We start from the raw sequence: 13,594 nt of genomic DNA, 5'->3' as shown, positions 1-13,594 counted from the left end.
AGCAGGTTCCCCAGACCCCTAGCCACTGGCCCCTGGCGGAAGAGGGCAGGGCAGGTGCCTGCAGAGGCAGGCTTCCCTTCCGGGCTGCGTGGAGCGGTCCCCAGCGAGCTTTGTGTAGGGGCCGGTAAACAATCTATCGAAGCAGAGGATACCTCCTGAAACGCCCGTGTCGGTAAGCGTTCGGCACAGTGAGTCTTGACAGAGTGCCCCCAGGGTCCTTCCCGCCCGGCTTCCGGCAGCACAGAGGGGTCTTACCCCGAACGGAGGATCTGGGGGGACCTGGGGCTGCCGGCTTCCTGCTCCTGCTGCAGCCCCAGACCCCAGTTCTCCACCTCCGTGAGACGGGGCATTCCCGTAGCTGGCGTCGGGGGTGACTTCGGTCGTCAGCGAAGCCATCGAAGTTCCTCTCCCTTCCGTGATGGCTCCTGCAGCCCAGTGGCCGAGGGAACCCTGAGCCGAGCGCACATAGCCTGTGGCGGGGAGGCCCATAAGGATGTTGAGGGGTTTTCTGTCAGAGTTGGTGTCTTGAAGACGGTGGACTCAACAGTCAGGAAAGTAGAACGAAAAGGTAAAAGCGGGTCACGTCCATCGGGAACCGAGGGAAGCGAAGTTAACTGTCACTGCAGCCAGCTTTGTATTAACCTAATGTATGTGGGTGCTTAAACAGGTAGTAGGAGATTGGAAACAACCTAAATGCCCACGTGCGGGATGGGCCCTCGGGACGCTGGAACGCCGTGCACCCCCGAGAGGCGTGCGGGGACTGGTTACGCCCTGCGTCTCGGGGGAAGGCACCATGTAAACAGCGACTGGAGCGGCTCTTCTCTGGAGAGGAAAAGACATCTGCATTGTGTGTTGGGGTGCAGAGTCTGCGCCTGCCCGGGGAGGAGGCTCCAGAAAGTGGGAACAGCGGGGGTGGGAGGGGAGGGGGCGTCTGCTGCCCTTTGTTTCCCAGACTCTGCGCGCTGTGTGTCCTGAGCTCTGTCTCTGTGTGTGGCCCCGGGGCGGGGGTGTGTGAACAGCTGCTGGGGTATGGGAGCCCTCGCTCTCCTCTGGTGAGGGTCCGCCCAACTCCCAGGGCCTCCACGTTCTTTAGATCTCAGGCACTGGGGGGCCCAGATGTCAGTCTGGAGTTGTTAGGCTCTGTGGAAGGTTTTTGTATGTTTGTTCCCCAAAGAGCCCCCCAGCCGTGCCTTCGGAGGATCTTGTCTGAAGCTCCATCCAGGGAGACACGCAGACTGAGCCCTCAAGGTCACTGGGGACAGGCTGGGGTGGGGGTGGGGGGTGGGAGGGTTGCACGGGGAGAGGCGGGGTGGTCAGTGGAGTCCCCTTTCCCCACTGTTTGGGCTTGGAATTTGGGCGAGCTTTCCTTCTGAGCTGAGATGTTAAAGGAAGGTCTGGCTTTCAACGTGGTTCTCATTTCGTCTCTCATTACACTTTCCCAAAGCACACCGTTTTATGTGATTTCAGTTTTGCATGGGATTATTATGGTTTGCAAAGCATAGTTCCTTAGGCATTGAGAATAGAGTAAGAGGCTGGGGAATGAGACACAGAGAACAGCCCTGTTGGCTTTCACTGTCTGGTGAGTGGGAGGGGAAGGGGCCGGAGAAATAGGAGGGAGGGGTCTTGCTTTAGGATCGGGATGGTCCAGGACTGGGAGCTTTCGGGGCGTTATCTCATTTCAAACCCTGATTGCATGAGGCTGGACCCCTTCCCCTAGAAGGGTCTGTTAATGATGACTTCCTCACGTCTTGCCCCAGCCCTGCTTCCGTAGGCAAGACTGCGCCAGCCTCCCAGGGAAGACGCAGGGCTCGTGTCTGAGCCAGTGGGTTGATGGTTTCTTTACGGGTAGCAGATTGCTTGCCGAGGGGCCCCTGGATCCAGTGGGACCAACTCCAGCGCCATCAGCAGCTGGGCGCGTCCTGAGAAGCGAAGAAGATGGTGGGGTGATGGAAAGAGCATTGGGCCCCTTTCTCTTTAAACGCCCCGCCCTGACCTTGTGTTGGGGGGACGCATCCTCTGGGGACTTCCAAGAAAAGAGCGGGGCAGTGACGTTTTCTGGGACTTTCCACGTCTGAAAAGAGGGAACAAAAAAAAGAGAAAAACACCTCAATGGAAAGGCTGACCCTGGAATTTGCGGCGCTCTCCCAGAAATCTCTGCTGCGGACAGGGGCTGACAGTTTGGCTGGGTATCGACATCTCCTCGGGTGATGGTTTTCCCTCAGAACTTAGAGGGCCTGGCCCGCCTGTGGTCTTCATTCCCTGCTGTGGCAGAAAGCCAGCTCGTTTTCCCGATTCCCGACCCCGGGCAGGTGACGTGCATTTCACCCTTCAAGAAGCTTCTCAGATCCTCTCTTTGTGTACTGAAGTTTCTTTATTATGTACTTGGTGTGAGCCTGATTTCAGCCGCCTGCTATTGCTTGGGCCCTTTCGGCCTGGAAACTAACGATTCCGGGAAGTTTTCCTAAATTACTTCATAGGTGGCTTTCTTTTCAGTCTCTCTTCTGTTTCAAACTCCTGTCATTTAGGTGGATTTTCAGATCTCATGATCCCCTTTCTTTCTTTTTTTTTTTTTTTTGTGGTACGCGGGCCTCTCACCGTCGTGGCCTCTCCCGTTGCGGAGCACAGGCTCCGGACGCGCAGGCTCAGCGGCCATGGCTCACGGGCCCAGCCGCTCCGCGGCACGTGGGATCTTCCCGGACCGGGGCACGAACCCGTGTCCCCTGCATCGGCAGGCGGATTCTCAACCACTGCGCCACCAGGGAAGCCCGATCCCCTTTCTTTATCTTTTCCTCCCTCTTTTCTACTTTGTCTTGTTTTGTTTTGTTTTTTGCTTTGTTTTGCCACAGGATCTTAGTTCCCTGACCAGGAGTTGAACCCAGGCCCCCCGGCAGTGGAAGCGGCGAGTTCTAACCGCTGGACCACCAGGGAATTCCCCGTCTTGTCTTTTTTATCTGTTTCCTGAGGGAATTCCTTGACTTTCTCACTCAAATTTTCTATCAGTGCTTTTTTTGGGGGGTTGGTGTTTTTAATGGCTGCCCTTTTTTGTCTTCTGTATGTTCTTTTTTTGTAGGCTCTGTTCTTGTTTCATGAGGCCATGTCTTTTTTTTCCTTTAATTTTTTTTTTTTTTGATTCATTTATTTGGCCCCCGCTGTGCGGCATGTGGGATCTTAGTTCCTGACCAGGGGTCAAACCCACACCCCCTGCGGTGGATGCGCAGAGTCTTAACCACTGGACCACCAGGGAAGTCCCGAGGCCGTGTGTCTTTCATTTCTGAGGATATCAATGAGTATTTTAAACTCTTCTGGAAATTGACTTCTCTGTCTTTTCTTTCCCATTATATTTTCCATTTGTTTCAGTCTCCACAGACCACAGTAGGTGCTTGGCACTAATAATTATGAGTGGGGGCCATGGGGCTTGGCAGCAATGATTGTGAGTGGGGACTGTGACACTTGGCGGGGGTGATGGTGGGTTGGGACTCTGAAGCTGGTGGCAGCTCTGGACACGGGGCAGGTCTTTTTCGCTTGAGGCTATGCCGTGGAGTGACCGGGGTGGGGCTGGGGTCTCCCAATACCAGCATCTTTGGGTCCCTCCCCTTGGACTGGCCAGGTTGTGCAGGGAAGGGCTTCCCGGCCTCCTGCCTCGGGGGAGGATGTGGAAGGGGGTGCAGAGGGCGGCCGGAGCCTGTGCCACCAGGTTCAGTAGGGACGTGGTCCCTTCCCCCTGGTTCCGGGGGTGGCGCCCACATCCTCCCCCTGCCTGGCGTCCCCACGTGGGCAAGGTGGGTAGGGGAGCAGGAGTTAGCATCCTCCCGTGGCCCTCGCCCTGACCTCCGTCGTTTAGTGCCCCCTACCCCCCCATTTCCAGAGGGCCCGGGTGTGCGTTGGCTGTGGTGGCCAGTTTCTCTGCTGGTCCAGCTCCCCTGCGCCTGCATCCCACCCCTCGCTGGCCTGGCCGCTCACCCCTGTCCAGCCTGGGAGCATTTCTTTGTTTCCTTTCCCTCTCCCTGTGCCTGACGATGCGCCTTTCTTACGAGTCCCTGAGCTGTGGTTTCAGGAGAAGAGGAGATGGCAGCTGTGCACAGCCCCATTTAGACCCCGAACAGCTGGCCTGTGGTGCTTACCTGTCCCCACGGTGCCGTCCTCCCGCCCTGCAGCCATGGGTGTGGGGTGGCTCAAGGGTGAGGCCTTCATGGGCCCCTGGAAGGGTCAGCAGGTGGAGGTGGATGTCACCAAGGATCAAGGCCGGGGATGAGTGGGGGTGGGCGAGGGGAACAGAGGAACGGGACCGGGGGCCCCCGCTGCCCTCTTCCACCTGAGGCCCGGCTCCCCTCGGGCCCAGGGGCTCAGAGGCTGCGAGGCTCCTTCCCCAGAGGATTTGGGAGTCCCTGGGAGGTGCCACTGCCCCATACCCTTGGTGTGGGGCACCCGGTGCCCGTCCACTGGTTGCCGTGGGCCCCCCAGCTCGAGCCAAGCGCTCCTGGGCCCAGGGGCCACCCGCCCTGAGCCCCATGACATTCTAATTTCTATTTTTTCATGCTTCGGTGAGAAAAAAAATCTGTTTGTCTTTGTGTGGGGCCCCTGCTTTGATAACCAGAGACAAGCCTCCGCCCTACCCTGTTTTCTCATTTTCCTCAAACTTAGAATCGGGTCCTGGGAGACCCAGGCATGAATGTCGCCGGTTTGATGTGTCAGTCTTCCAACACGGGCGACAGCCTCCCGGCTCCTGGCCGGGTGCTCAGACTAGGCCCAGAGTCCCTGAGCTCCACGGTCGTAACTCTCGGCGTTCGTCGTTTGGAAGTGACAAGTGTGCGTCTTACTGGGCCTCTGGCGGGTGCTGTCAGGACCCTCAGCCTTCTGTACGGGGCTGTGATGGGATGAGGCCATGGGTGGGGCCTCACATAAGCTGGCATTTATGTCACAGGAGGCTCCCTGGGTAACGGGCCAGGCCCCAGCGGCCGGGGTGCTGCCCTGTGAGGCTCCTGCTGCCCCCGACCCCTCCCTGCCCCCTCCTTCCCACCTCCCTCTGTCTGTTCTCTCCCCCCGCACCCCCCGTATTCTCCCCCTTTCCCTCTCTGCACCCCCTCCTCGTGCAGAACTGGAGTAGGACAGCCATGTGCACACCGGGGTCCTTGGGGACCCTGGCGAGTCCATGAGGGTCAGTTGCGGGGGTGTGAGGAGGCAGGAGGAGGGCCCACCCTCCCAGGGCCTTGGCTGGGTAGAGAGCGCCTGGGGCTGGAGGGGCAGGACCAGAAGAGCACACAGTAGGTGCTTGTTCCTGGCAGCCGAGAGGAAGGCTCGGGCGGACGCTGGGGGGACGTGGCCCTTCTTTGCCCCCGTATTCCTGCCCCCTTGCGTGCGTTTATTTCTCCCCATCTCACTGTCAGCTGCTGCAGGGCCGGGCCCGGCGCTGGGCCGTGAGGCCACAGCCCTTCAGCCTGCTTAGTTCGGAGCATGTAATGGTTCAGACGTGGAAGACAGACTCTGTGAGCTAAAAGTGAGAAACCATTTTGCTCTGGGATTTTATGGCTTCAATTGCTGGATCTAATCTAAGATCAGTGCCTTTCTTTTTAAACAACCAAAACCTTGGGAAATTGAAGCCTTTAAAGTGTGCTTCCACTGTGGGCCAGACTGTTCGGAAGCTCTAGGAAGTCTTATGTCTCCATCCTGCCTGGAACTTGGGCCACATCTTAGACGTGTCTCTGAGCTGTGTACAGAATGTGACTGCTGGTAGATGTAGCGTATTGGGATGGGTTCAGTAAGAAAAAGGGCCCACCTGCACACCTACCACCATGAAAAATAGAAGAGAAAGTCACCCCCAAGCCTGGCCCTTTTGCATCTCCTGCCATAGGCCCTGGCGAGGTGACCAAGGATCTGACCCCTTCATTCCTTAGGTGTCATTTCAGGGAACTTCATTACCGCGTTCCTCCTCCATTTATGAGCGCCTGAGTTCATTAAAATGGAAAACCGGGACTTCCCTGGCAGTCCAGTGGTTAAGACTCCACGCTTCCACTGCAGGGGGCATGGGTTCGATCCCTGGTCGGGGAACTAAGATCTCGCATGCTGCGGCGCGGCCAAAACAGAACAAAACAAACCAGAAGACCTACGGCCGTCCCCGGCACAACGTGTGAGATCTGTGGCTCGGGGTTAGGAGCTGGTGCCTCTGTAGGAAGGAGACTTGGCGACCCCGGACAGCATGGGGCTGGTCCCTTTTATGGGCCCCCGGGTCCCCTCTGAAGTGGGGTCCGGGCCCGGCCTGGCTGGGGGTGTGCATAGCTGGCCCAGGCCTACTGCTCAGGTCCCCAGGGGCTCTGGTGGGGGGCACGTTCCCCTGAGAGTGGTCGGCTCGGGCTGCAGGTGTGAAAGCAGGTGCAGCCTTGAGGAGGTGGAGCCCGAGGCCAGGCCTCCGTGTGCCAGGTTCTAGGTGCTTCCTGGCACCTGGTGAGAGTCGGATTCTGGCAGCAGCTTGCTATGCTCAGTGAAAAGCGGGACTGCAGTAAGTTTCCAGACAGACATCTGTCTTCTGTAGGCTCAGGCTGCAGAAATATGGTACCGGGGACTGGGTGGCTTAAACAACAGGCATTTATTCCTCACACTTCTGGAGGCTGGGAGCCTGAGATCAGGGTGCCACTGGGGTCAGCTTCCTGTGAGGACTCTAGTCCTGGTATGTGGACCTCCAGCTTCCTGCCGTGTCCTCACCTGGGGGCAGCGGGGGGGGCAGGGGTCAGATCTGTCTCTGTTACTCTTCTGAAAAGGACACTAGTCCTGTAGGATTAGGGCCCCACCCTTATGACCTCATTTAACCTTCATCACCTCCTAAGTCCTTCTCTGCAGATGCAGACACGCTGCGGGGGTCAGGGCTTCAAGATACCTTGTGAAAATGATTCTGTGACTCATCAAGGTTTGGCAAACTCTGTAAAGGACAAGATAGTGGATATTTGTGGATTTGGGGGCCATCCAATTGCTGTGTAATTGCTCAGCTCTGCTCTAGCAGCACCAGTGTGGCCGTGGGCAGGGCCGTGTGCCGGGCTGTGTGCCAATAAAACTTTATTTACAAAAACAGGTGGCGGGCCAGATTTCATTAATCTGCCCACCCCCAACCAACTTAAATGATATACTTGCTCAGTAAAGAGATTTAGAAAAACAAATACTACAAAATTGTTTGACAGTCCCCCTCCCCCCTCTGAAAGAACCATGGTTGGTTCTGATGAATGCCCTTGACTTTCCCTAAAGGTTTTTGGTCGCAGTTGGGGCTTTAAAGTGTTCTTGACTGAGTTTTGTATTTCTTCTGACAACAGATCCATTGTAAGACCGTTTCTGTAGTTGAATCGGTTCTTAGGACCAAGGTTCGCCAGTCCGTGCGGGGGCCCTCGGGTGGCTCTGATGCCTACCCAGGGGGTCCACAGACGTTGATCTGTGGTTGGAGTTTTCCCCCAGGCCGGTGCATGTGTGTGTGCATGCGCACATTTTCTCTCTGTGATGGAGCAGAGACGGTCTTTGTCTGGATTTTTCGCATCCTTGGGTGAGGTCCCTGGGAGGGGAGGAAAGGGCCTCGCTGGCTCGCCCGTGGCTTGTCAGGGCTGTGTCCTTGCCAGCCTTTTGCTCGGCAGGCAGCTGGTGTCTGCTTCTGGGGGGGACCTCTTGTGAGGGGTGTGGGGGCGGAGCTCGTGTCTCTTCTCCACTGTCACTTTAAACAGCTCTTTCTGTGTTAATTAACTTGGTGCCAGCAGCTCTCCCGGGGGGGCCCCCCATCAAGGGCTCTTTGAGGTGCACTTTTCGGGGCTGTCAGGCCCCCCAAGGCTCGCTCATCAGAGAGCCAGTTCTGCTCTGAGCGTCGGGGTGCCGCCTCTCTCTGCTCGCATCACCTGGGGAGACCAATGTTCCAGGCCCAGGATCTGGGGGTGGGGCTGAGCCAGTGGGGGCCAAGAGCCCTGTGGGCGGGAGGCCGACCCCCAGCCAGGCGGGCAGGCCCAGGGTGGGCACCCACAGAGAGCGCAGCCTGTCTCGCATCCACAGAGGCTGGTGCGGAGACCCAGGCCACGCGCAGCGCGTGTCCCCCCCAGCCCCCCGCCTCTTCCTTTACTCCTCCTGTCCCCAGATGGCCCCTCGGCACTAATGGGATCACCAGCCGCCCCCCGCCTTGGCCGGTGTGAGCAGGACGCTCAGCGTCCCCGTTACCTAGCTGCCCGTGGAGCGGGCGCCCCGCCCCACGCGATTCTGGCCTCCTCCCTCCCCTTCGAGCCCAGTTTCCCCATCAGAACGAATGGCCAGGCCGGGTCCCGGGGAGAGCACGCTCCGGCTGGTCTCCGGCTGATGGGGCTGCTGAGCTCAGGAGCTGGAGAGCAAGCGGCAGACGCTCGGCCATAGTGACTCCAGCAGGTCCTCAGGAAGGTCTGGGAGCCCGCCGGGCTGGAGGGGAGGACGCAGCCCCTCCCTGGGTGCTGCCCTGAGGGTTGTGCCCCAAGCCTCCGGCCTCCCGCCCTTCCTGAACCCCATTTCCAGGACGGCCCTGCCGCTCGGAGACCCCGTGCTTACTCGCAGGCCCGAGGTGAAACGGCGGTGTGGGCAGTTCTGCTGGGCAGAGACCACAAATCAGAAGACGGTGCAGGGTCCGCTGGGCCGTTGCGGGGGGTCTGGCGCGCTCAGCCCCTGGCAGTTGCTTTCAAGTAGCCGGATCTCTTCGCTGGACTTAGCAGATTCTTTTGCCAAACTGTGAGCTGAAACAAGGCGATGGGTCTGTGGTGCTCAGCTGCTGAGCCTGCGGAGGTGACTTTTGCTGTGTCCTGAACCGGGGGCTGTCGCTCCTGTCCCCCACGACCCAAGGGGCCTTGCCTTCTTCCCACCGTTTCCTCCCTGGTGCCCACGCCCCCCACACCGCGGTCCCCGCCGGCGACAAACCCCACCGCGGAGGAGACGTGAGGCTGAGTGTTCCCAGCCCTGCACCCTGGCTGGGCTCCGGGACACAGGCAGCGTGCTCCGGGTCCCCTCCGTCCCCTCCACGGTGCACACAGGTGCTTTCTTTAATTACTTAAGGAAAAGCAATTGCAAGGCCGCTTGATACACATCCCTTAAGCTGCTGTCGGTGCTGACGGGAGGCCGCGGCCGGCCAGGAATCTGGAACCCAGGCGCCATCTGTGCTCTCGCCACTCCACAGCCAAATCACACCACCAGCCTTTCTCTGCTGTGCGGTTTCTCATTAACTGAATTGAGTTTGCGGGGAGTTGGTGGGTCATAAATATTCCCTCCCACTTGGTGTGGTCAGGCTATTTGCTGTCCCCAAGCGGAGCTCCCAGATGTGGCCTGGGAGTGGGCAGGATGGGGGCGCTGGGGCTGCGGGAGATGCCAAGGGACCCGCCCCCAGCAGCCTCAGGCTCCCGGTCATAAATATCTCGCTGTTTCTGAGCCAATTGAGGGAAGTCGGGAGGGGCTAGTCGGGGGCAGGATACATAATCCCTGCATTCGATTAAGTCTTTTCCTTCCGCTTCCTTCATTTCCTTTGAGAAAGTGGCAGTGACGGGTGGTTGTAAACAGAGGCGAGATGTGCATTTAAAACGGAGACACGTTCATAATGTCCTTTGAAATTGCATGGGATGAAAAATGAATGCATACACAATTCTAAATGCATGCATGCACGCGCGCACGCAAACACACACACACACACACACACACACACACGCAGCCTGGGGAAAACAAAATCCAAGTACACTTTTTAAGCTGTGGTTTGGGGAATGGCTTAAAAAGGGATAAGCCTGTTTATCTGACAGCGGGGCGTTTAGAGTCAGAGCTGCAGGGGCTGCAGTGTGGGTGTCCCCGAGGGGCGACTGCCCCGCGGCCTCCTGTCGCGATGCTCAGGACAGGTTCGTCCCCCTAAGGAGGCAAGGACGGTGCCCCTGCAGAGGGAGGCGAGCTCGGCCCCGCAGGGTCAGGCCCACCCCGAGGTCCCCCGTGGAGCCATCCCCGGGGAAGCTCATCTCCCGGAAGGTGGCTGCCCACCGCCAGGTGCTGCTTTGTCCTCTAGAGTCTAGACCCTCTGCCTTTTTTGTAAATAAAGTTTTATCTGCACTCGTCTACACCCGTTTGTCTACGAGTCGAGTCGGTCTTGCTGCTCCCAAGTGACGACAGAGCTGAGAGATTGTTAACAGAGATCAGCGAGCCGCACAGCTGGAAGCATCTATACTGCTTAGTCCTTTGTGGGCAGCTCGCCAGCCCTGCCCTAGACCAGCGGTCCCCACGGTCTCTCCTTCCCTCTCGCTCCTGGCCTTAGCCCGCAGGTAGCTAGGACACCAGGGCTGTCTGATTTCCTCCCCTTGACCGAGGGCTCGCCGTCCCGAGCCTGGCTTCTGCAATCCTTGCCTGGCTTCTCCGGCCCCCAACTCCTCTGGGACGGCTGCAGCGCCTCCTGCACGGGGCCCGGTCCTGGGGGCCAGCGTGACCCCGTGGCATAGAGGGACAGGCTCCCGGAGCATGGGGTTTGCGTGTGGAGACGTCTTCAGGGTCTAGATCGCAGAGGAGGGGGAAGGAGGACCCCTTTTCAGCCCGTCCTCATTATGCTTGTTTGTCCTGCGCTTGAAGCTCCCAGCCACCAGGGACTCTACTAGCCAGGCCAGCATTGGCTTGAGGCGAGTTCCGGCCGCCCTGGGGCCAGGTGCTGAGTCTCCTGGGTCCCCAGCCTCCTCCCGTGAAGCCCAAGGCAGGGACACGGGGGCAGGGGGGCACCTTCTCCAGATCACGTGTGTTTCCTTGTTTGCTCTTCGGGGGCCGACAGCTTTTTCCCTCTTCATAACTAACCTTTGGAATTACCGCTGTTATAAGACATTCCATGTGCATTTCACCTGGTCGGGGGTACGCATGTCTGACAGGAGGGAGATTTTGGTTTGAACTGACTCGAGGCGGCCGAAGCTCAGAGCATGGGGCCTCGGCTCCTGAGCGGCTGGGGGCGCCGTGGTGGACCACGGTCAGGTGGGGGGCTGCGACTCCGTGGGGAAGGCCAGAGGCTCCCACTGGGGGCATGCAGCAGCCTCACCTTCCCCCGCGTCGGGATGAGAGGACCCCCTTTCCTGTCTCGTGAGAGAATTTCTAGGGAGGGACGGGGTAGGCTCGGGGCGCCCCGCATGGTGTGGGGTGACTGGCCCGCGGGCTCAGTGGTCTCTCTCCTGCCCGCACGCAGTGCACATGCCGGAAGGACATGGTCAAGATCTCCATGGACGTCTTTGTGCGCATCCTGCAGCCGGAGCGCTACGAGCTGTGGAAGCAGGGCAAGGACCTCCCGGTGCTGGACCACACGCGGCCCACGGCCCTGAGCAGCCCCGAGCTGAGCACCTGGAGCGCCTCCCGGGCCTCGCTCAAGGCCAGGCTGCTCCGCAGGTGAGCCACCCAGCGGCCCCCCACCCGCTCCCTCCCCCTCCCCCCCTCCACTTCCTCCTTCCTTCTCCCCTTCCCTCTCTCCCTCCTCCATTTCTCCCTCTTGCAGAGGCAGAGTGTTTCTCGGGCCTGACTTCCTCCGCGGGCTGTTGGGGACTCACCGCCGTCGCTGCCTGTGTTGTCAGGGGACTCAGGCTCCCACCCACTCCTTGTCTGCCAGCTCCTGGGAGGTGGGCCCTTTTAGCCCTCTCAGGACCCCACACACTGTCCCTCTCAGGCTTCCGGCTCACTATCCCGCCATCCCCGGTGCGAGAGCTCCGTTTCTGCGTCAGGGCCGCGTGGCCCTTCTTGACTCGGAGCTGTGGCAGGAGCCGTGGGGCACAGGCCCCGCGCTCCCTCCGTGAGAGCCACGCCCCTGCCCCTTTGCGTCTGTAGATGCTCGTTCTGGTGCCTCAGGTAGCGTGTTGCTTGAATCGCGGACGCGGAGGTGACGACAGAGACCTGCCCCCGGACGCCCTCTGCCACCCCGTTCCATCTCAGAGGCCCCCCTCCCAACCCACCTTGCACCCAGCGTGGTCCCTGCCCGGCCGCTGCCTGGTGTCCAGCGGGGAAGGAGAGGGCAGAGTGGCCGCCCCCTCTTGGCATCTGCGCCGAGGCCACCGGGATGTGGGTGGCGGAGCTGGGGAGCGAGGGGCAGTGCCGTGCGGCCTCGGAAGCGTCCGACTCCATCGTGCTTTCTCTGGGAGACGTCCAGGCTCTCAGGGCCTGAGCTGTCTGTGAACAGGGTTCAAACAGATTCCTTCTTCGTGCCCAAGGAACGGTTGGCAGGTCGTCGCTGGGCCTGGGGTATGGCTGGGGCGGGCGGGGCGGCCCAGAGCGTCTTCGTGGTGGTGTTAGGGCTCCAAGGGCTCAGCAGGCTCTCCCTTGACCACTTGGCTCCACGGCGGTCGCCCTGGACAGTAAGACATTCCGTAAACAATGAGTGTGGCGGGTCTCAATAAAACTTTACCTACGGACACTGGAGTGGGAATTTCATATCATTTTCACATGCCACAAAATGTTATTATTCTTTTAACTTTTGAACCATTTAAAAACGTAAACATCATGCTTAGCTTGTGGGCGGCACACACAGGCTGCAGTCGGATCTGGGCCTCGGGTGAGGTTTCCACCTGTAGCCCTTGGTCACTGCTGGCGGGTCTCGTCCCCACTGGTCAAGGACAGCGCCTCCCCCAGGACCTGGTCCCTGAGGGGCGGGGCCTTGGCCAGTGTGTTCCTCGGACAGGGCATCCTTGGTGGCACCCCAGCGCTCTGCAGAAACTGGGAGAAAGCATCCTGGCCGAGCGGTCACGCCCAGCCCAGAACCTTCTCCCCGCGGGGCCTGTTCTCCTTTCTACGCGCCCTCATCCGCGTGTTTTCCCCACCCGAGGCCCCTCTCTGAGAATGTTCTCTCAGCTCCGGGATGCTTTCCCATCTGCTCCTGACAGCCCGCGTGAAGGTGTCTCTCTTTTCTGATCTCCTTTGTTGTCTCTCCTTTTGATTTTCCGCTCTGCTCTCCGAAAAGCACCTTCTTGGTGAGGCTGATCTGCTGCAGCTCCCGCTCTTTCCGCTCTTTCTCGCGGGAGGGAGGGAGCGAGCGAGCGAGCGGAGCGACCCTGCATTTGCATGATGGTTGACTGGCGATGGCTCAGACTGATTGGTCAACAGAGTGACAGCCAAGGACTGGGGCCTCATTCCAGGATGGAATGGGATTAGAGGCTGTCAGAGGAGCCTGCCCAGAGGACGGGGACCCAGCCGCCGGGCCTTGGCCGGAAACTTCCGTGCACAAAGAGCCCCGTGCCCCCTCCCTGTCCCCTCGTCATGTTGCACAGCACACTGTCCTTTCTGGAACGTCCCTCTCTCCCACCGCCCCTCCCTGTGTGCCGACCTGGGACTGAATAACAAATTAAGTCGTGTTCCCAAGGATGCAATTCTCTTTAAAGCCTTTAGTATGTAAAATAAGGCTGATTCCCCCACCTTTTCATTTTTATTTTATTTTATTTTTATTTTTTCCCCCACCTTTTTAAAAAGTCATTGGTTGGGGGGCTTTCTCTTAAGAGGCTGATTGGGGACTCACATTTGGAGGCCCAGTGCCAAGCTGGAGGCCGCTGCCCCCTTCCCACCCCCGGTGGCAGTGGCCCTCAGGAGTCCCCTGTGACTTCCTCTCCTGGCCACGTGGCCACCCTGTCCTCGCCCAGCT

General features: G+C 59.3%; 1 protein-coding gene across 9 annotated transcripts in view; it reads left to right on the top strand.

The window, feature by feature from the left end:
* The window catches only part of KDM4B (lysine demethylase 4B), a 143,082-nt gene that overhangs the window by 98,259 nt on the left and 31,229 nt on the right, over positions 1-13,594 (top strand). For 8 of the 9 annotated variants that reach the window (XM_059062030.2, XM_059062026.2, XM_067032975.1 and 5 more), the window contains exon 10: positions 11,165-11,361. In XM_059062030.2, the coding sequence (XP_058918013.1) occupies positions 11,165-11,361 (197 nt within the window). Of the gene's footprint in view, positions 1-11,164; positions 11,362-11,467; positions 12,377-13,594 lie in introns of those variants that run through there. The other variant, XM_067032979.1, reaches the window with a different exon arrangement.

Source organism: Kogia breviceps, chromosome 4 (genome assembly GCF_026419965.1).
Source record: "Kogia breviceps isolate mKogBre1 chromosome 4, mKogBre1 haplotype 1, whole genome shotgun sequence".
NCBI classification, from domain to species: domain Eukaryota; kingdom Metazoa; phylum Chordata; class Mammalia; order Artiodactyla; family Physeteridae; genus Kogia; species Kogia breviceps.
This window is presented reverse-complemented; position numbering and strand designations above follow the sequence as displayed.